At 40.7% G+C, this 23,427-nt stretch overlaps 1 protein-coding gene across 3 annotated transcripts in view; it reads right to left on the bottom strand.

Annotated features, from left to right (window-relative positions):
* Nucleotides 1-16,180: 16,180 nt before the first annotated feature.
* FKBP5 (FKBP prolyl isomerase 5) overlaps nt 16,181-23,427 on the bottom strand; it is a 117,162-nt gene continuing 109,915 nt past the window's right edge. For 2 of the 3 annotated variants that reach the window (XM_060189689.1, XM_007534254.3), the window contains exons 9-11: nt 21,459-21,644; nt 19,553-19,792; nt 16,181-18,837 (exon numbers count right to left, since the gene is read on the bottom strand). In XM_060189689.1, the coding sequence (XP_060045672.1) occupies nt 18,730-18,837; nt 19,553-19,792; nt 21,459-21,644 (534 nt within the window). In that variant the 3' untranslated portion in view covers nt 16,181-18,729. Of the gene's footprint in view, nt 18,838-19,552; nt 19,793-21,458; nt 21,645-23,427 lie in introns of those variants that run through there. The other variant, XM_060189690.1, reaches the window with a different exon arrangement.

Genomic DNA, 23,427 nt, shown 5'->3' on the forward strand with positions numbered 1-23,427 from the left:
AGAGAGAGGGAGGGAGGGCACGAAGGAGGGAGAGAACAGATCATAAGCTTCATTCTGGTAAATGCTGCCCAGGGACTGAACTAGGGGCTGGTATGCAAGTCTGACTTCCAGTTGAGCTATTTCTCCAGACACATTTTTTTTTTTTGGTGCCTCCAGGGTTATTGCTGGGACTCAGCTGGTGCCTGCACTCTGAATCCACTGCTCCTGGAGTCTATTTTTTCCCTTTTGTTGCCCTTGTTGTTTATTGTTATTATTATTATTATTATTATTATTATTATTATTGCTGTCATTTGTTTTACAGGACAGAAAGAAATTGAGAGAGGGGAAGACAGAGACGGGGAGAGAGAAATATAGACACCTGCAGACCTGCTTCACCACTTGTGAAGCGACCCCCCTTCAGGTGGGAAGCTGGGAGGGCTTGAACTAGGATCCCTACACCGGTCCTTGCGCTTTGCACCATGTGCACTTAACTCCTGTTGCTACCACCTAGCCCTCCAGCCACAACATTTTATCTCTTAAAACTCTGGGCCAGGGAGATAGCATAATGATTATTCAAAAAGACTTTCATGCCTGAGGTTCCAAGCTCTTAGGCTTAATCCCTATCATCATAGAGCTGAGTAGTGCTCTTGTAACATACATACATATAAACATACATTACATACACTGTGAAGTGAATATGATCCCTTCAAATGTTAACATCTGCTCATGCTTGCTCTTGGGCACAAGTATCATTATTTTCTTATTTTTAAAACATTTTTTATTCATTGGATAGAGTTAGCCAGAAATCGAAAGGGTAGGGGAGGTAGAGAGACAGAGAGACATTTGCAGCACTGCTTCATTCGCAAAGCCTTCCCCCTGCAGGTGGGGGATAGGGGGCTCAAACCCAGGTCATTGCTCATTGTAACGTGTGCGCTCAGCCAGGTGCGCCACCACCCAGCCCAAGTATCATTGTCTACCCTTATTTGCATGTGACAAATATTTCCTAACTTAAGTCATGATAGAAACAGGCTGGGTGGTGGCGCACCTGGCTGAGCACACACGCCTGTTTGTTTATTATCTTTATTTATTTTGATAGAGACAGCCAGAAATCAAAAGGAAAGAGGGTAATAGGGAGAGAGACACCTGTAGCACTGCTTCACCACTCACAAAGATTTCCCCCTGCAGGTAGGGACCAGGGGGCTCAAACTCAGATCCGAGAGCTTTGTAAGATGTGCTATCAACCAGGTGCACCACCACTCACCCCCTATTTAGTTTCTTTCTTTCTTCTTTTCTTCTTTTTTAACCAGAGCACTGCTCATCTCTGGCATATGGTTCTTCTTCTTCTAGCGTTTGCCCTTCTTCCGTAGCCAGTCAACAGCGTCAGGTTGAAAGCTGTCAGGAGCTGCTTGTTGCTGGCTTTGAAAGTGACTGGGATCCATGTGGATTCAGTCGGCTAGGAAGGATTGTCAGTTTCCCCAATAAATGGGTACTCACGGGATGCACCACAAGAAGGTTGATCCAATGCATCCCATGCATATGGTGATGCAGGGAATTGAACCTAGGACTTCCAGTGCCTCAGGCATGAAATTGTTTTGCATAACCATTATGCTATCTTCCCTGGACCAGAATTCTTCATGGGGTGCAGAAGTTGGGAATTCTGGCTTCTGTAATAGCTTCTCCATCTTGCTTTATATCTTACTGCCTTTTGGGCACCAAGTTGCAGATGCTGATATGATTCCATCCTGAACTCCTTGAGCAGAGGACCTCACCAATGTGTCCCAGAACCTCACCTCTCTAACCCTACCCACTCGGGAATGATAGAAATAGGGTTGGGGTATGGATCAACACAGGGCTATTTCTGCAGGGAAGGTGTATTGGTAACCAAGGGGCAGGGCTCACATTCTTTTTGTTTATTTTTAATATTTATTTATTCCCTTTTGTTGCCTTGTTGTTTTATTGTTGTAGTTATTATTGTTGTCATCATTGTTGGATAGGACAGAGAGAAATGGAGAGAGGAGGGGAAGACAGAGAAGAGGAGAGAAAGATAGACACCTGCAGACCTGCTTCACCACCTGTGAAGCGACTCCCCTGCAGGTGGGGAGCCAGGGCTCAAATTGGGATCCTTATGCCGGTCATTGGGGCTCACATTCTACCTATCTCTGGCTCCAATTGCTTTATAAATATAGAACATTTCTGGTTTCCTGCTGGGCTAGCCTGAGGGTGTTTCTTCCCGGGCACGTGCTCTCTGGGTTGGAGAGAACTCGGCTGGAGCCAACCTAGTAGGCTGCTGCTTACTCAGTGCCGTGGGAGAGGAACCAGGAACTCTTGGCTGAGCAGGAACGCAATGCAATTCTGCCTTTATTGATCAGAAAAGAACTGCCTTTATACCTTCCAGAGTGGAAGTGCCAGGCTAGAAAAGGAAATGGGTAGGATGGGGGTGGAGAGGAAAAAAAGAGCGTGAAAGTAGCAAGCTTCCATCTAACCAGTGGGGATTAAACCAATACCCTGCCTGCCTATTTCTTTGTCTAATCCAACAGCGACAGCAATAACAACAACAATGATAAACAACAAGGGCAACAAAAGGGAAGAAATACCTTCAGGAGTAGTGGATTCGTAGTGCAGGCACCAAGCCCTAACAATAACCCTGGAGACAAAAAAAAAAAAAGAAAAGAAAAAGAAAAAGAAAAAATAAATCTTGGCATGTGTGTTCAGGGACATTCATTAGAAAAAAACTATGGAGGTGGGGCTACGGAGCAGCAGCAGCTCTGTTTCTCTCCTCTCCTTTCATTTCCTCTCCTCTCATCTTCTCTCCTCTCCTCTCTTCTGCTCTCCTCTCCTCTCCCAGGTCAACTAGGAATACCAAAGGAGACCACCTGGGACTGCAACAAGACAGGACAAGAACGACTTCAGGAACCCACCAAATCACCAGTGAGTGCAAACATGTGTGGCTCCTGGATAGAGGAGCCTAGGGAGAGATTAAGTGGCTGGTAACAGTCAGGCAGTTTACCAGTTGAGACATCATCTCCAGTCTGTTTCACCAACAAAAAGATGGCTGAAGGGAGGAGAGGACTCCCCTGAGACTCACCAATGCAACTGTGAGTCTCCATTGCTACTGCCATCAGAATCTGGAGCAGTGGCAGGGAAGTCCTGTGTTAAAACCAGGAGATAGAGAACTAACCAGGAAACTCAGGAGATCTATATCTCGGTGGCCTAGTGGTGGGGCTGTGAGAGTCTCTTTGCATAACCACTGGTTTATCTCTGCCCCACCCAGCTTTATCTCTTGGTCAGGAGTGAGGGATTAAGCTAAGAAGCCTACTTATAGTTTAAAAGCCCTCAGGCTCCCATAGCCTACAGGGAAGAAAAAGAACAAAAAAGGCTTTTAAGCCACTGAGCTGCAAATCAGGGATTAAAATACTATTGAAACAACTGTCAATTCCTACAACTGTGAACCCTTTAATTACTTTGCTTAGACACAAGTCAATCCAGGCAAGAGTGATCAGTAATTTGAAACGTACTGAGAGAGGGACTTCAAAACATACTATATAGAATGGTTAAAACAACAAGAAGTAATACTGGAGAAAGGAAACAGGACAAGAGTCCAGCTAAAAGTCCGCCAAAGGTTGAAGCACAAAATGAAGTCACCATTCAAACACTAGTTAAGGAAATTATCACAGGAGTGAGTAAAGAGTTTGAAAGAATTGTCAACAGAAATGCAGAAACAACAAAGAGACTCTGGAAGAAAACACTAATTATCTCAAGGTTATTAGAGAGCTGAAAGCTGAAATAGCAGAGTTAATAACACAATGAGCTGAACAAGCTAAAACAGTATCAGAACAGGGTAACAAAATAGATGAACTCCAGAAAACAGCAGAGGGGAGAGAGAATAGAATCAATGAGGCCGAAGAAAGAATTAGCAAGATTGAGGATGAATTAGAGACAACTAAAAAGAAGTAAGAGATCTCAAAAAGAGATTAAGAGATACTGAAAACAACAACAAAGACCTATGGGATAACTTCAAAAGAAATAAGATATTCATTATTGGCTTATCAGAGGAAGAAAAAGAGGGAGGGGAAGAAAGCATTCTTCAGGATACAATAGCTGAAAATTTCTCTAGTTTAGACAACATCAAAGACATAAAGGTTCAAGAAGCCCAGAGGGTCCCAAACAGAATTCACGCAGACTTAAAGACACCAAGACACATCCTATTTAGAATGTAAAGGAATAAGGTTAAAAGATCCTGAAGGCTGCAAAAGAAAAACGAAGAGTCACCTACAGACGAAAACCCATAAGATTAGCAGCAGACTTCTCCACACAAACACTACAGGCCAGAAGAGAATGGCAAGATATCTATCGAGTGCTCAATGAGAAAGGCTTTCAACCAAGACTACTATATCCTGCTAGACTGTCATTCAGACTAGATGGAGGCATCTAAACCTTCTCAGACAAACAGCAGTTGAAAGAATCAACTATCACCAAGCCTGCCCTGAAAGAAGTTCTGAAAGCTCTCCTATAAACAGTCAGACCACCATAAACAGGCCATCTATCAGAACACTCTAAAACTCTATAAGAATGATGTTAAAATATCTTCAATCTTTGATATCAATAAATGTCAATGGCCTGAATTCACCTATTAAAAGGCATAGTGTAGGAAGATGGATCAGAAAACACAACCCAACAATATGCTGTCTACAGGAAACCCACCTAACTCAACAAGACAAACACAGACTCAAAGTGAAATGATGGAAAACTATCATACAGGCCAATGGCCCACAAAAAGGGGCAGGAACAGCTATTCTGATATCTGACACAATAGACTTTAAAATAAATAAAATTTAAAAAGATAGGAATGAACATTACTTAATGCTCAGTCAATCAGTCAATCAAGAGGACTTAACAATTATTAACATCTATGAACCCAATAAGAAGCCATCTAAATACATCAAACATCTACTGAAAGAGCTACAGCAATATATTAATAGCAACACAGTCATAGTAGGGGACGTGGGGCGAAGAAGCCTTCTGGACCTAGGAACTCCGCTGATCGAGAGGATAGGCCTATCCGAATTCACTGAGTCACCATGGCCGAGGGGGTAACGCAAAGACTCGCAGAGATCGCCACGGAACTACCCGACCGTGAGTCACATCTGGAGGAGTGTCACAGTGGCTGAGGTAAGCAAAACCATGGGACATGAATTTAGCAAACAAGATTTATTCATTAAAGGACTCAAGGAGTCACTCAAGACATGAAGAACTAGGGTTAAAAAGAAAGAATTAAAGAAGTTTTTAGACTATATTAGAAATATTTGCCCCTGGTTCCCCCAGGAAGGCACTATAGATGAGAAACATTGGAGGAGAATTGGTGACTGTCTTAATGATCACTATCAGTCTTTTGGTCCTGAACGTGTACCTGTTTCTGCCTTTTGTTACTGGAATTTAATTAATGATATCTTAAAAGTTAATAATAATCACCCTGATATTAAAAACCTTATTACAGAGGGTGAAAAGGTCCTCTGGCAACTTTCACGTCCGCCGTCCAGGACAAAGACCCCATCCCCATGCCCTTCTGTGATTATTGATCTTGATCCCCCAGTACCCAGTCAAAATAAAAGCCTCCCAGCACCCGATGAAAGTAAAAGCCCTGTCCCCCTCCCTATAGGTTCCACCTCACTTACTAAAGTTCCCTCCATTGACCCTCCTATTGCTAATTCACAGGAGGATGAAACCCAGCATTCTTTCCCCCGCCTCTATCCAGTTTTACAAACCCCCCCCTCTCCTGAAGCACTTCCCACGGAGGATGAGGCTTTGCTAGGAAAAGAGGCTGCCAAATACCACAATCCTGATTGGTGTCCTCCTCCCTTTAATCCCCCTCCTTATATTCATGCCCCTGCTCTCCAGCCTGACCCTCTCCTTGACAATCCTTCTGTCAGGTGCGCACGCTCAGGAGCCCTTACAGAAATTTCCACCCTCCGCAAGGTCCTTGCTGACTGGAAAGAGCAGTTTCAATTAATGAAAGAAATAGCTGCAGTTACAGAAGAATTTACATTTTTAGCCTCACCAAAAAACCTAAGCCCAATCCCTAAAACTAAAACTAAACCATCCAAATCAAAACCGGTTTTGGCTTTCCCTGTTACTTGGAGCCAGACTCAAACTGACCCTGTACATGAAACTTCTATAGAAATAGAAAACCCTGAAGACCCCCCGTAACTAGCACAAAAAACAGCTTCCCTTATAAAATTAATTAAAAAACAAACAAACAAACAAAAAAAACAAAACGAGAGCATTTACAATTAGTTAAAGAACTGTGGGCTCTTGATTTGGCATTATCTTAAAACTAGTCAGCCAAAAAAGATCCAGCTTTTTCCCTCTGGCTTCCCCCAGAGCTCTCAGAAAGCTTTAAACCAGTTCTGAGTGAGATCTTATCTAGCTAACAAGCTATTCCTTCTTCTTCTTCTAGCGTTTGCCCTTCTTCCGTAGCCAGTCAACAGCGTCAGCTATTCCTTAAAGAATGAAATCAATCAAACAAGACGTTCTATTTAACTTAAAAGCTATTAATCAGAAAACCAGTACACACTTTTGATAGAAATTTAATGATTTGTTTCTTTAAAACTGTAAAATGTACCTTAGCCCAGAAAAAGAATTTCAAAGATTTTTCTCTGCGCGGTGGTAAACTAATCCCACCTGTTCCGCCCGTGCAGCCAATCACGGCACAGAGCTACTGCTCCACAGATTGGCAAAGACTTCAGTCAATCATTCTTAGCCACAAACGCCCCTCCTGGGAGGCTGTGAGTTAGGAATCCAAAAACCAAAGCGGCTTTGCAAAGGGAAAATTTTTCTTTTCACCAAGAATGTATGTTTTAAGTCTGTCTGCTAACCTTGTTTTCATTAATGTGTGTTAACCCCTAAGTAACTAAAGTTTGTTTTAAGTTTTAAATAAGATTTAGTTAAGCTAAATGTGGTTTTAAAGATCCCGACTCATAGAGTTGGCACACCTTTACCAAAGTAAAATATAGGACAGTTTCTTCCTTCTGATAGCTAATATCAGCATCAATTCATTAGTTAAAAGATTTTCTGAGATCTCTAGGAGTGGTAAAATGCCTCTGCAGTCTCTCTCACTCTTGTAAAAATTCTAAATATTACCAGCACCCCAATACCAACTGCCACTGTTTGTTAATTTGTTAATTCCATGTTTGAACTGGCTTTCTAATAACCCAGTCAGTGTAGAGCAGTGGCCTTGCCAAGAAAAAAAAGGGTTAAACATGATATTCCTGGCCTGATAAAAAATTTTTATTCAACAGATGTGGTTCAACAAAATTATTTAGTGTAAAATGATAAAAAAAAGTTAATAGTAAAAATTTATTTTAAACATTTCAGCTATAAGGTTTATTTTAGCTTTTTAAGTTACCTATCCAAATCAAAGTGAAAGATCAGTTAAGTTGTGTACCCACCCTTGTTCATAGCTGCCCTAAGGGTGTGATAGCTTTGTGATAAACAAAGATCCTAACAAACAAAGTTTAACATTTTACTTAAAATTGTTTAAGTGATTTCAAAAAAAAAAAGGTTTTAAAATACTTTTTCAACTAAACAGACAGAACTGGTTTGGGTTAGTAAAAGATAACACAATGGTTATGTTAATTATTTACATGCCAGAGGCTTTTGCTCTGGTTTTCCTCTTTATATCTTTCTGCTTTTAAAAATTATCTGGTTTGTTTTAAGACACTGCCAGAGGTTTATTCTTGATAAATTAAGGTAATACATGGTGCTTCTGGTCTGATAGATTTGTTTTGACAAATCCTGATTTAACAAAATTAGTATTTTGAACATTTAAGCTATGAGGTTTTATTTTAGCCTTTTAAGTTGCCATATTAGAGTTCTAAGGAGCAAAATCTATTAAGAGTTTTATATCTACACTTACTCATGATAGCCTTGCGATGAGTAAAGATTTTAGTAAACTAAGTTATAATAGTGTGCTTAAACTGTCTAATCAGTTTAAAATAATGCTAAAAAATGGTAAACATTTTATCATGTCAACACATTAGGTATTGACTTTCTATAACATATTGGTATATTCTAATAAAGAGCCTTCTAAAATTGTATAAAAGAACTCAAGCCAATTCTAACCATTAGATTATCAATTAACTTGGTACAAGTTCTCTCCCTAAGTAAATATTATAGGTACATCTGCACATGAAGAACTGACTGCTCATATGGTAAGATTTAAAACTAAACATTTTTCATTTTTTATTTATGGGTGTGTGATGACTCCTAAAGTCACTCATATCCTAAAATTTTTCTCATTTTTTTTTACAAGCATCTTAAAATTTTAATGCTTGACCTGCCATAGTGAGAGCACTTTACTGGCTCCTGCATTGTTTAATTAAGATCTTGCTATTCAGACTTTTAAGATTAATCTCCACTGATAAAAGCCAATGCTCTCTGACAGATTGACAGATTCACCTGCCCATGTTTAGTAAACAAAAACATTTTTTTTTCTCAGTTGATATTTTTTCTAAATTTATGTGGGCTACAGCTCAAACAAGAAAAACTAAAACCCTTAAGCTCAATTAATAAAAAAAAAAGAAGGGGAATGCACCCCCCAGTATTCCAGTTGGCTAAAGTGTCAATGAAGTAACTATACTAAATCTTCTTAATATTTACAAAAATTTGAATTTCCATTTATTGTATCTCATTGACAAAGCCACCCACTTTTCCAGTCACAGAGACATATTCTTTTTCTCTTTTTCAACACTGGATGTCCATGTTTGTTTTCCTTTTATTATGGTGGATGACATTATTGCTCTTACAAAATCCACAGAGTCCCTGTTGGCAAGTCCTTACCACAAAGGACGCCATGGCAGTATATACTCCAGCTAACCGCACCAGCCTATCCAAGTCTTCTCTTTCTGCTGACCTACCACTGCTGACTTCATCTTTGCATGTTTATTGACTGCTCACTTTTCTCAAAATATTCCTCATGTTCAAGGAACCTCACCTAATGTGTATGCACCTCCTCTGTGTTTTGGTACAACACCATCCTATATTTTCATGTCAATTCTTCTCTACCTGGTCCTTGCCTCCTAGTTTTGCTTGTTCCACAGCTGACCCTCTATGAAGAAGAAAAATTTCACCACCAGAAGACCAGACGTGCTGTGTTTCTTCCCCTGGACATAACATCCACTGACTGCTTCCCCTAGACTTGCTGGTGGCACGCTAGGACACTCTATATATTCCTCCCATGAATTTTCTGACAAATTACAACAGGTTATAGACTCCACCACAAATAGTCTTGAGTCACTACAGAGCTCCTTATGGGACCCTTATTAGTCTTTTGTTAATGATTACCTTAGGACCCTTTATTTTTAATAAGATTACTGATTTTATAAAATGGCAGATTGACTCCTTGGCATCAAAACCTTTGCAAATACATTATCACAGACTTGATTTGCCTGATAGAGGCCTGGCTGAACCTGAGGATGACAGACCTCCTTTTCGGATGGCATAAAACTCAGAACTATGCATTGAGGCATCCAACCTTGGCAGGGCAAGGACACCAGTAAGGGGTGCAAGGCAAGGCACTGCAGGGGGAGGACCCTATAGTCCGCCTCTGAGTTCCCCGTGAAGCAAACCTGATTTGCATGGAGGTTGGTGTCAACAACAAAAATTGTTTCCCTAGAAATCGTGGCTCTGCCTCCCCTCCCCAAAAAGACACCAAAAGCCTTATAAGATGCGAGAAGATTGGTTTTGCACTCACCCCGCGGGAGGAATCAGGTCAATACTTTTCCCCTCTGGTTATGCCCACCAAACCTGCTGTTAAGGTCTCTGCCCCTCACCCCCGATTTCCTGCCTCAAGTTAAATTATAACGAAGGGATGAGATGCCAGGAACCATTTCTCTGCTTGATAGATGATAAGCTTTGAAACAATGGAAGCCCTCGAGACAAGTTTTATTTCCCCTCTGGGCAGGCCATTTCCCCTCAGGTAAACCATTTATCAGTAATCAAGTGAGACAACACACAGTTATGGTAATAAACATGGTTTCGGCCATTGTTTGTTGAAAGGAACATTCCACTTTGAAGTTTGCTCCCCCTCCTCCTCCTCCAGCATCTCCCCCTTTTTTCCCAAAGCCTTATAATGCCCGTGAACACAATAAAATTTTGCAGCTTGATCAGAAACTTGTCTTGCTGTCGTTCTTTCGTGTCTCTTGTCCCTGTCATTCCAGGTCTTTAGGTTCCTAGCCCCTGTTCACCGCCCTGCTGGTCGGGGCAATGAGTCACTACTCAATGAAATTGTAAAAGATACAAAGAAGTGGAAAGATATTCCATGTTCATAGTTGGAAGAATTAACATCATCAAAATGAATATACTATCCAGAGCCATCTACAAATTTAATGCTATCCCCATCAGGATCCCAACCACATTTTTTTGGAGAATAGAACAAATGCTACAAATGTTTATCTGGAACCAGAAAAGACCTAGAATTGCCAAAACAATCTTGAGAAAAAAGAACAGAACTGGAAACATCACACTCCCAGATCTCAAACTGTATTATAGGGCCATTGTCATCAAAACTGCTTGGTACTGGAACATGAATAGACACACTGACCAGTGGAATAGAATTGAGAGCCTGGAAGTAAGCCCCCACACCTATGGACATCTAATCTTTGACAAAGGGGCCCAGACTATTCAATGGGGAAAGCAGAGTCTCTTCAACAAATGGTGTTGGAAAAAATGGGTTTAAACATGCAGAAGAATGAAACTGAACCACTGTATTTCACCAAATACAAAAGTAAATTTCAAGTGGATCAAGGACTTGGATGTTAGACCACAAACTATCAGATACATAGAGGAAAATATTGGCAGAACTCTTTTCCGCATAAATTTTAAAGGCATCTTCAATGAAACAAATCCAATTACAAAGAAGACTAAGGCAAGCATAAACCTATGGGACTACCTCAAATTAAAAAGCTTCTTCACAGCAAAAGAAACCACTACCCAAACCAAGAGACCCCTCACAGAATGGGAGAAGATATTTACATGCCATATATCAGATAAGAGTTTAATAACCAACATATATAAAGAGCTTGCCAGACTCAACAAGACAACAAATAACCCCATCCAAAAATGGGGGGAGGACTTGGACATAATATTCACCACAGAAGAGATCCAAAAGGCCAAGAAACACATGAAAAAATGCTCCAAGTCTCTGACTGTCAGAGAAATGCAAATCAAGACAACAATGAGATATCACTTCACTCCTGTGAGAATGTCATACATCAGAAAAGGTAACAGCAGCAAAATGCTGGAGAGGGTGTGGAGTCAAAGGAATCCTCCTACACTGCAGGTGGGAATGTCAATTGGTCCAACCTCTGTGGAGAACAGTCTGGAGAACTCTCAGAAGTCTAGAAATGGACCTACCCTATGACCCTGCAATTCCTCTCCTGGGGATATATCCTAAGAAACTCAACACATCCATCCAAATAGATCTGTGTACACATATGTTCTTGGCAGCACAATTTGTAATAGCCAAAACCTGGAAGCAACCCAGGTGTCCAACAACAGACGAGTGGCTGAGCAAGTTGTGGTCTATACACACAATGGAATACTACTCAGCTATAAAAAATGGTGACTTCACCGTTTTCAGCCGATCTTGGATGGACCTTGAAAAAATCATGTTGAGTGAAATAAGTCAGAAACAGAAGGATGAATATGGGATGATCTCATTCTCAGGCAGAAGTTGAAAAACAAGATCAGAAAAGAAAACACAAGTAGAACCTGAAATGGAATTGGCATATTGCCCCCAAGTAAAAGACTCTGGGGTGGGTGGGTGGGGAGAATACAGGTCCATGAAGGATGATAAAATGACATAGTGGGGGTTGTATTGTTAAATGGGAAACTGGGGAATGTTATGCATGTACAAACTATTATATTTACTGTTGAATGTAAAACATTAATTCCTCAATAAAGAAATAAATTTAAAAAAAAAGAAAAATTCATGTTAAGTGAAATAAGTCAGAAACAGAAAGATGAATATGGGACGATCTCACTCTCAGGCAGAAGTTGAAAAACAATATCAGTAGAGAAAACACAAGTAGAACCTCGAGTGGAATTGGCGTATTGCACCAAAGTAAAAGACTCTTGGGTTGGGTGGGTGGGAGAATACAGGTCCAAGAAGGATGACAGAGGACCTAGTGGGGGTTGTATTGTTATATGGAGAACTGAGAAATGGTATGCATGTACATGCTTTTGTATTTACTGTTTAATGTAAAACTTTAATTTCCCAATAAAGAAATTAAAGAAATAAAAAATAATAACAAACACATGGCGTTGGGCGGTAGCACAGTGGGTTAAGTGCACGTGGCATAAAGCGCCAAGGACTGGCATAATGATCCTGGTTTGAGCACCCGCTCCCCACCTGCAGTGGAGTCACTTCACAGGAAGTGAAGCCGGTCTGCAGGTGTCTTATCTTTCTCTCCTCCTCTCTGTCTTCCCCTTCTCTTTCCATTTCTTTGTGTCCCATCCAACAATAACATCAACAATAATAACTACAACAACAATAAAAACAACAAGGGCAATAACAAAAAAATAAATATAAAAAAACACAACGGTCAAAGAATAAGACAAACAAAATAAACCAAAACCCAAAACTTAGACCACTTCCCTGTACATTTTTATCCTGGTTGTTAAATTCCCTAAAGATAATTCAAAATTGTACTGCTCCCTTTGGAACTCCTTCAGGCTTTTAAAACTTAGTGTGTGGGGCCTCGGCAGTAGTGCACTGGGTTAAGTGCACAAGGACCTGTGTATGGATCCCAGTTCAACCCCCGGCTCCCCACCTAAAAAAAAAAAGAAAAAAACTAAAGGGAATTTTGTTACAGGAGGATACTAAGGGCCAGGGGTAGATAGCATAATGGTTGTGCAAAGAAACTCTCAGGTCTGAGGCTCCCAAGTCCCAGGTTCAGTCTGCAGCACCACCATAAACCAGAGCTGAGCAGTGCTCTGGTAAAAACAAAAACAAAACTATGCCCTTCAGAAAGGTGGATGGGCTATTTGTAAAGAGGAAAACAAAATACCTGAATAAATCTTAGAAAAACAGTATGAAAATACACATTAACAAAATTTTACCATCTTAACTATTTTTTGGTATAGAGTCCATTTGTATTAACCTTTTCATGTTGCTGTGAAGCCACCACCACCATAAATCTTCCATCTTGTGAGCCTGAAGTTCTACCCCTTAACCAGCAGTGCTGTTCCCCCCTGCCCCCACAGACACCCTCGCCTCCTGCTCCTTGCCTCCAGCGCCCACCAGGCACCATCACATGCTCTCTATGATCTTCGCTGCTCCAAGTCCCTCACATAGGTGGATTCACGTTTGTCTTTGTTGTTGCATATTAATTTTAGGGTTGTTTCTTCTTCTGTAGAACATGTCAGTGGAATTTTGAGAGGGAGTGCTTTTAATCTATTAGTTAAACTCCATAGATCTTGGGTAGTTTGAACATGTTTGCATGAGTCCACTGCACCTGGCAAACTCTTCCCTTTCCCTTCTTTCCTTTTCTTGCCTCCAGGGTTATTGCTGGGGCTCAGTGCCTGCACTATGAATCCACTGCTCCTGGAGGCCATTTTCCCCATGTTGATGTGGAGTTGGAGCCTTGTGTATGCATGATGCCACTAGCGATTGGCTTCTGTTCACCAATTTCTTCACTCTTTAGAGAGGAGCAAGGGGTAGAGGAAGCAGACACCACAGTGCTTCTATGTGTCAGGGTTCAAACCCAACACCTGTGCTCTATTGTCTGAGTTGTCTTCCAGTCCCTCAACTTACATTTAAAGTATTTACAGATAGGATGGTAAAGCTCAGGCTTACTGTGTTGGCTGGGGATTGAACTGGGACATTAGTCTTAGGCATAACCACTGTTATCTCCCCAGCTCAGTGTCTCTCCCCCCTCCCAAATTAAAACAAACAAAAAACATGGTTTACAACGTGGGAGGGATACAATTTCATGCCTCTCCCTGGTGTATGTACTAAGCCCACCCCCAAAGTACCAATAACCCTCCACACCTCCTTTTCCCTGTCACCTTTGATAGCTTTGTTCTATATCAGTCTGGGAGCTTATCTCCTGTGGACGTTCTTCGCTTGTTTCTCTATATTCCACATATAAATGAGGTTATCTGGCACTGGTCCTCCTTTTGGGCCATTTTTGTTTAGCAGTCCCCTCTAAATTCATCCATGTTGTTGCAAAGGGCAAGATTTCATCTTTTTTCATAATTGAATACTTTTCCATTGTGTATATAAATATACCATGACTTACTTATTTTCCCTTTTGTTGCCCTTGTTTTTTATTGTTATAACTGATGTTGTTGGCTAGGACATAGAAATTGAGAGAGGAGGGGAAGACAGAGAGGGGGAGAGAAAGATAAGACACCTGCAGACCTGCTTCACCACTCGTGAAGCGACACCCCTGCAGGTAGGGAGCTGGGGGCTTGAACTGGGATCCTTATGCCGGTCTTTGCACTTTGCACCGCGTGTGCTTAGCCTGCTGTGCTACTGCTCGACTCCCACATCATGACTTCTTAACCCACTTGTCTGTCAAAAGGCACTTGGGTTGATTCCTTATCCTGGCTGGATGTTGGGAATAGTCAGCTCCTATTGTGCTGAGTTTCCCCTGGAAGTTGTAAACCTGTAGTGGTCTCTAGAGTTCCAAAAATTACACCAGACTGATTTTGCTAGTGCAACTGTTGTCTAGGCCAGAAGACAGATTCCTGGTATCTAGACTATCTTCCAACAATTCTCCGTGTGTGTGTGTGTGTGTGTGTGTGTGTGTGTGTGTGTACACACAACCAGGGCCTCATGCATGTTCAATTTCACAACTCCAGGGTATTTTTTCATTTAGATAGTGAGACAAATTCGTTGAGATTCAAACTTGTAGTGCACATGGCATTGCAGGCACCCTACCTAGTGGGTAGGTAGCATAATGGTTATGCAAAGAGACTCTCATGCCTGAGGCTCCAAAGTCCCAGGTTTAATTCCCTGCATCACCATAAGCCAGAGCTGAGCAGTGCTCTGGTAAAAAAAAACAGACACACAGAGAGAAAAGGCTCTGGTTCTGACAAGGAAGAGCAGGGTTTTGCTCAGTGCTCACTGTTAGTAGACACTTAAATACATGGTTCTGGAAGGACTCACATTTTTAATGCAATCAAGAGCACACAAAATCTTCAGCCCTCTGTCAGGCATCACCAAAGCTGAGTAAGGCTGGGGAGACAGCTTAATGGTTATGTAGTGTTTCATACCCGAGGCTCTGAGCTCCCAGGGTCAATCCCTAGCACCAGCAACCAGAACTGAGCAGTGCTCTGGTATATAAAAGAGAGGGATAGCGCAGTGGGCTAAGTACACATGGCCCTAAGTGCAAGGACTGGCATAAGGATCTGGGTTCGAGCCCCCAGATCCCCACCTGCATGAGGGTAGCCTCACAAGTGGTGAAGCAGGTCTGTAGGTGGCTGTCTTCCCCTTCTCTCTTGATTTCTCTCTGTCCTGTCCAACAACAACAATAGCAACAGCAATAGCAATAAGAGCAACAACAACAAAAAATGGGAAAAAATGGCCTCCAGGAGCAGGGGATTTGTAGTGCAGGCAATGAACCCCAGTAATAATACTAGAGGCAAAAAAAAAAAAAAAAAAAAAAAGAAGAAAAGGGAGAGAAAGTGGGTTTCATCTCCTAAATACAGAAAAAGCCAAAAGGCTAGAACTAGTCTCCATCTCTTGGTGGCCATTCACCCCTCCATTTCTTTTTGGTACAGACAGAAATTAAGAGTGAAGGGGGAGATAGGGAGGGAGGAAGGGAGAGGGAAACAGAGATTGCAGTACTGCTTCACCCTGTGCATACTAACATGCACTCAGCCAGGTGTGTCACTGCCTGGCCTACCAAATAATTAATAGCAAGTGGAGGTGAATAAATTTAATACAGACAAGGAGGAATTCAGAGGGAATAAAAAGTGCCTGGAGTTTGAGTTGATCTGTCTCAACCTTCATGGTATTACTGGAGAAAGGTGAGTCACCACCCCACCCCACACCACTTTTCTTGTATAGTGCGAGTTGGGACTCAGTATTTGTGACATCTATCTCCTTAGGCCTTCAGAATAAGTAACCACCAGTATGAAGTATGCTGCTGAGGAAAAAAGAGAATGAACACAACACAGAACATCACTCGAGGTGCTCACTTCTATTTTTACAGTTTTATTAAAGAGCACAATTAAAATCTCTTCATTTTCCAATCTGAACCTACCTTACAATCAGTTAAAATGGAATATTCACTGGTTAATGAAAAAACAAAATTCTCTTGTTATCTGATTATTTGAGCAAAGGTTATTCATTCCACTGCTTTTAGCTCAACGTTGATTTCTAATTGTGCATCAGAGCAAAGAGCAGAGCAGTAGTGGCTCCTGCCAATTTTCTGAAGTCTCCGTTCTTCAACTTGACATCCCCCACTGCCTCCACCATTTTTTCAACTGAAAATTTCCTGAAGACTATTTAAGCAAAACTAAGAAATAAAATTTTTAAAAATTTATTTAAGGAACACAAAAACATCTGAATTAAAAAGAAAAATACGTTGTTTTAAATTCATTGTATGCTGCCTCACAACTCCATATAAAGTCTAAGATGGCTCAAAGACATTAACTTCTACATTGATTAGGATGACTGGATTTAAAATAAGAATATGTGAAATTTATTTTTCCCTTTACTGAGAGCCACTCTAAACCCATTTTCCTCTTTCTCCTCCATGCTCTTCCTGTTCACCCCAGTAACCTATAACACATATTTGTGAGGCAGCTGGCTGAGATAATCTAATTTTCAAATAGTTTTGCTACCTACAGAAAGCTAACTGGCCTTTGAAGGGCCAAATCTTAATCTTGGCCTCATTGGAATCATGCTCTAGTCAACAGAGCTACAAATACTAAATAGTAAAGTAAATAAGCAAAATCAGCTTTTGCTTGTCATATTGCCCGTAGGTGAGACTGGGGCTTTTAAACATCTTATGAAAAAAAGACAAAGAAGTACAGAAGGAATTGAAAGGGTTTTAGTTATCATAAAAGGGAAAACATATAATTCAGTTTTTCTAAGGGAGGAGAAACTGGTATAAAAAAATAGGACTTTCTTAGTTTTTAATGTGGGTCGTAACCTAACAATGAAAGTGTTCTGCTGAAACTACCATAAGAATGAAAACTAATTTAAAATATCATTGCCGGTGTTCTTTAGGATTTTAAAAAGTGAGATGTTCCAGGGTGATATGAGTGTTTCCTCGTGTTGCCGAAGGCACTGCCATGAGTGGTTCTTTAGTTGTGGGGCTAGAAAGTCAGCTCAATGTCATTTACCTGTATAAGAAACTACGATTAAGTGACATATACATATTAAGACTTGCCCTAATTCAATGTTCAAACACTGGAAATTTTGGGCTAGGTGGACTTGCATGGGAAACTGTTTTTGATTTTTATTTTCACAGCCTATACCAGAACAAAAAAGCTGTCAGCGTAGAAAAAGAAAGTCACCGTAGTGTCAAACTTGTGGGTAAAAGAACCCTTAATGTAGTAGAGTAACTACTTATTTTTTGACCCTACAGATTTTGTTTTTAAAAATAAATCCACTTTAGTAGTAAAAACAAAACAAAACAAAACAAAATTCTCTTTTTTGAATGACAGGAGTGTAAATAAAGTTCCATAAACCAGCATACATGTTTATGGGCCAATAATTTTAAATAGGTGACAAAAAAAAAGGAACTGCACTGATCCTAAATGAATATGTAAATAAACTCACTCTAGATCAGAGATATTAAAACAAGTCTTAAATTCTGAATAGCAAGGGTTAGAAAGGAAACAAGAAACTAAAGAGTGGCAATGCTAGCAGGTGATACTAATTCAACAGTATGTCCCAAGAGGGACAGAGGAGGGGTGGGAGGGTGGGGGTACAAACCTAATTCTGGTTGTTCTTTTCACATTTCAGCATCTCAGAACTTCACCTAGAAAAGGGAAAGTGAACCCAGAAACCTCCCTGTTCATTATCTCTGCTGAAGGGTGTTTTAGGAATGATAGAATTTCTCCTCCCATGAAAGGCTGGGTACGGGCAAAACATACTCTCTCACAAGGAGGTGGCTAAGTTAGCAAGCAAGCGGCCTCTGAGGTTCTGGCTTTCAGGTCTGTGATGCTGCTGTGGGGGTTTGAGGGGATACCAGAGCCTTCCACTGTGGGCTCTGTCGGCTAAAAATGTAATAGGTTGCATTCAAAGCAATTCAGTCATTTAAGAAACAAAACCTCACCCTCCTTTCCCCAGCCCAATTGTAGGAAAGGAGAAACATATTAAACATTTTTTTTTTTTTTAAGGTTCCTACAGTGCTATGCTATTAAGAGTTTAACCAAATGCAAAACCTGACTGACAGCCTCAAATTGTTAGGGTTATCTCAAGGGATCCTGAACTGGACATTGAAAGTTGAGATTAACTTAAAAAAGTTGGGCTTAGCTGTTGGCTCAATCTCTCCACACCAACAGCCATTTCTCTTTTGTCTCACTTGGAGTGGTCCCACGCCACCCCCTCAGTGAGAGCTCTGGGCAGCAGCAGGGTGGTGGTTTTCCTGGAAGCTACTGGCTTTGCCATTTGCTTCCAGAGTCACATACACTATAATAAACTTTACATTAAACACTGTTTAGTCCTGAGTTGGATGAAAGCCCACAAAGGAGGGGCCGAGTTCATAGGACTCTTCCCTCCTTTGCGTGGTGTCATACTCGGCCTTCAACTTTCTCTTCTTCCATTGCTTGACTCTCTGTATCTTTTTCATTGGTGACTCCTTTTGCTGTCTTCTTGTCCACTGCTTTACTGGCCTGTTCCTAAGAAGAAACAAGAAATCCAGCAGGTTAGAGCCTGGCTTCTCCAGACTATCAGGTCTAAAACGAGCTCACTACTAGACTTTTCTTTAGGTTGCTCAAAGAAGTTAAATTAGAGTTGTGGTGTCACTAGCTGGAGTGGGCACTTTCACTTTTATTTAGTTAAAATAATTGGCTTGCTACAGGGTAGAACTGCTTAATAATGAAGTTCATGGGGAGAGAGCTCAGGACCACAGACTTTGCTGTAGGAGATGTCAATTTTCCCCTAGACAGAATCTCCTACACAATAGCCAGATGGGCTCCTGGGACCTCAAAGTAAAGATCACCCCAGTGGAGTGATGATGGGATCACCCCATAGCCCTTTTACTGAAACAAACAAAAAATCAACAAAAACAAAACAAAACAAACCCACCCTCAAACCTCTCAACAAAGAAGTATTAATCTGAAAGAGAAAAAGGTCAGATAAAACAAATAAATCAACCTTTAAGAGATCTCTAGGGAATTTACCCTCCTCATCTTCTCTGCTATGTGCCTTTGGAGAGAGCAAATCAGTTCTACTTCTGGATCCAAACCAGCCTCAGATTAGAAAACTCCCCTTTTCTTGAGGCTCTCAGGTTGTCTGCCTGTCCTGTGTCCTACTCTTAACTATTTTAGAGAAACCAAAGGTGTAAAAAGCTAGTTCTTGGCCTACGTGAAGGCAAGTGGGTTCTACACATACCTTTGCATCTTGTTCGGCAAACTTCTGGAACATGTTGGCATATATCTTGCGGTCCCGCTCATTATGCTCCTTAGCTTTTTTCTGGCACATGGAGATCTGCAGTCTTGCGGCCTTATTGTGGGGATTCACTTCCAACACTTTTTCAAAGTCACCCTTGGCTGACTCAAACTCATTCATGAACAGCTGGGCTTCACCTCTCCTATACAAGCCCTTCTCATTGGCACTGTCTAGTCCAAGGGCCTAGGAACAGATGGGTCTATATTTTAGAAAGGATGAATGTAACTTGTGAGAATTTTAAAGAAACTATGTTTAATAACTTACCAAAGCTCTCTGGTCAAGGGAGTTGAAAAAGGCATTATTGACAAGATGGGGTTTAAGGAAATTATGTATTACTGACTGAAATATTATTAACTAGCCAAGTAATTTCTGTATTTAATGCACCCCCCATCTTCTTTAATTTAAAGAAAAAGTTATATTTTGTGTTTGTGAGAAAGACTAAGGCACTTCTCTAGTCACATGTGGTGCTGGGGTCAAATATGTGGCCTCAACCAAGCAAAGCCTGTGCTCAACCTGCTGAGCCCCTCTTAGCCACTTAATGTAATAATTTTATAGATCCCAGAGGATTTGGTATGGGGCTCTTTATAAGTTCATTTTAATGTTCAATAGAAGAACTGCAATCCCAAAACCAAAACATCCCTGTCCTGAACTTTATTATTTTATTTTTTATTTTATTATTTTTTTAATGTCATTTTTTAAAATATTTATTTTATTTATTCCCTTTGTTGCCCTTGTTATTTTATTGTTGTAGTTATTATTGTTGTTGTTGTTGTTGGATAGGACAGAGAGAAATGGAGAGAGGAGGGGAAGACAGAGAGGAGGAAGGAGAGAAAGATAGACACCTGCAGACCTGCTTCACCGCCTGTGAAGCGACTCCCCTGCAGGTGGGGAGCCAGGGCTCGAACCGGGGTCCTTATGCCGGTCCTTGTGCTTTGCGCCACCTGCGCTTAACCCTCTGCTCTACAGCCCGACTCCCTTGAACTTTATTTTTTAATGGAAAAAAGTATCACAAACAAAGTTAAATGACAAAACAAATCAGACCTGATCTTCCAACATCAAAATCAAAGGGTTAATAGTGACTAATGTATAGACTGCATCAATCAACAAATAATCTGGTCAAAAGGTATGAGCAGACAACTCAAAGAAGAAATACAAATGGTTAATAAATAATGAAAATGTATACAATTTCAACAGTAGCCACCCCATAATTTTTGTTACCAATAAAGTTGAGGAAAAACACTGATAATTCAATAATATAATGTATTTGAATTTAAATTTAATGTGTTAAAATAATTTCTTTTGATCCATTATTCCCCATTTCTAGAAAATCATCTTATAAAACAATCCCACAAATATAAAAAGGGAGGCTCTATATATCTTGTAATATATAAAAACTTAGAAATCTAGTAATGGGGGTTAAATAAGCTATGCTAGATGCATACAATGACTGTTAGCTAAATCTTAGAAAGAATGAAGGAACATTATATGGACTGATCAAATGTGGAAAGATGTCCTTATTTTATAAAATAATGCATGGTAAGGCAAATATTCTACATACTGAGCTATTTTCTAGCCACTATTTGTATATTCTTAACCACTGAATACTATAATAAAAAGTGACCTTTATCTTCTGATGCAGTCTATACATTAGTCACTATTAATATATATATATATATTATAATTATATTATATATATATATATATATATATATATATATAATCTCCTGAAAGACTTAAATAAAGCAAAATGAAAAACCCTTCAATACTTGATTATAAAGAATCAAATGACAAAGAGTGGAGAAAAAGATCTGGAGTATTTAAATCCATCTGACATGCAGATACTCTTTACCTTATCACAGCACTCCACAGCTTTGGTGTATTCTCGAAGTTTCAGGTAGCACATAGCCAGGTTCAGGAAGGCAGCGAGTAGAAATGACTCAGAGGCTTTAGATTCCTTTTCTGATAAGCCATACTCCATCTCCAGCCAGGACACTATCTTCCCATACTGAATCACTGCCTGCAAGTACTTGCCTCCCTAGGAGAGAAAATCTGGCAGTTACTTGTTGATTAGGCCCTAGACTGGGTATAGAAGCAGCACAAACACAGCCTTACATCAGCAAAACCAAATCCAGAACACAAAACAACCCCCTCATACTAACCATTATATAAGATCATTTTTTAAAAAACTTTAAAAAATTTTAATGATAGAGAGATATATGGAGTGGTCCAGGAGGTGGCACAGTGGATAAAATGTTGGACTCTCAAGCATGATCTCAAATTTGATCCCTGGTTGCACATGTACCAGAATGATGTCTGGTTCTTTCTCGACTCCAATCCTTCTCAAAAATAAAGAAATTTAAAAAGAGAGAGAGATTCCAATAGCACAGCTATATACAAGATACTGGGTACTGTACAGCAAACCATAACAAAGGGACTTTTCAAAGTTAACCCAATTAACAAATAAAGTGATGATAATATTAACTATCGATTGTCTTTTTGAACCCTAAGACAGCAGGAACCTCACATCTTTACTATAGAGCCCCTACTTCCCCCAGTCCTGGAACCCTTGGATAGGGCCCACTTTCCTATATGCATCTCCCAATCCGAACCAAATAATATTGCATCCGCCGATCACAACCTAACCAAAGGAACGATTGCCACCTCAATATGCTTCACCTCAGACTGTATCCAGAGACTTCACGTGTGGAATGACAACCCTTCAACTTCATTACTCGGGTGAGACCTTTCCTTTTATAGTACACTCTAATTTCATCTCAGGTAGTTCACTTTCTAACAAAGTCTCATAATCTAGATATACACCAGTTTCTGTGAGAGAGAGCTTATGTGCACACGTATCCACAAACTACTGCAAAATATATACCTGAAAGCAGAAGTACACTAGAGTTTGCAGTGAGTACCTCCCTAACACTTCCTCTCCACTATTCCAAGCTTGGGATCCATGATTGCTCAACAAATTGTTTGGCCTCGTATGTTAACTCTCTTTTCAATCACCAGGTTCCAGATGCCACCTGGATGCTGGCCAGGCTTCCCTGGATTGAAGACCCCACCAATGGGTCCTGGAGCTCAGCTTCCCCAGAGACACACCTTACTAGGGAAAGAGAGAGGCAGACTAGGAGTATGGACCGACCAGTCAATGCCCATGTTCAGCGGGGAAGCAATTACAGAAGCCAGACCTTCTACCTTCTGCAACCCTCAACGACCCTGGGTCCATGCTCCCAGAGGGCTAGAGAATGGGAAAGCTACCATGGGAGGGGGGGGATTATGGGGATTGGGTGGTGGGAATTGTGTGGAGTTGTACCCTTTCTACCTTATGTTTTTGTTCACTAATCCTTTCTTAAATAAAAAATTAAAAAAAAAAAAAAAAAGAGAGAGATGTGGACTGGAACACACACACACACATCACCGCTCAGCTCTGGATTATGGTGGTATGGGAGACTGACTGGGTCTTCAGAGTTTCAGACCTGAAAGTCTTTTTTTTTTTTTTTTTTAATTTACTTATTTATATTCCCTTTTGTTGCCCTTGTTGTTTTATTGTTGTAGTTATTGTTGTCGTTGTTATTGATGTCATTGTTGTTGGATAGAACAGAGAGAAATGGAGAGAGGAGGGGAAGACAGAGAGGGGGAGAGAAAGATAGACACCTGCAGACCTGCTTCACTGCCTGTGAAGTGACTCTCCTGCAGGTGGGGAGCTGGGGGCTCGAACCGGGATCCTTTCGCCAGTCCTTTCGCTTTGCACCACCTGAGCCTAATCCGCTGTGCTACTGCGCTGAAAGTCTTTTTGCATAACCATATGCTAC

Source organism: Erinaceus europaeus, chromosome 4 (genome assembly GCF_950295315.1).
Source record: "Erinaceus europaeus chromosome 4, mEriEur2.1, whole genome shotgun sequence".
Lineage (NCBI taxonomy): Eukaryota > Metazoa > Chordata > Mammalia > Eulipotyphla > Erinaceidae > Erinaceus > Erinaceus europaeus.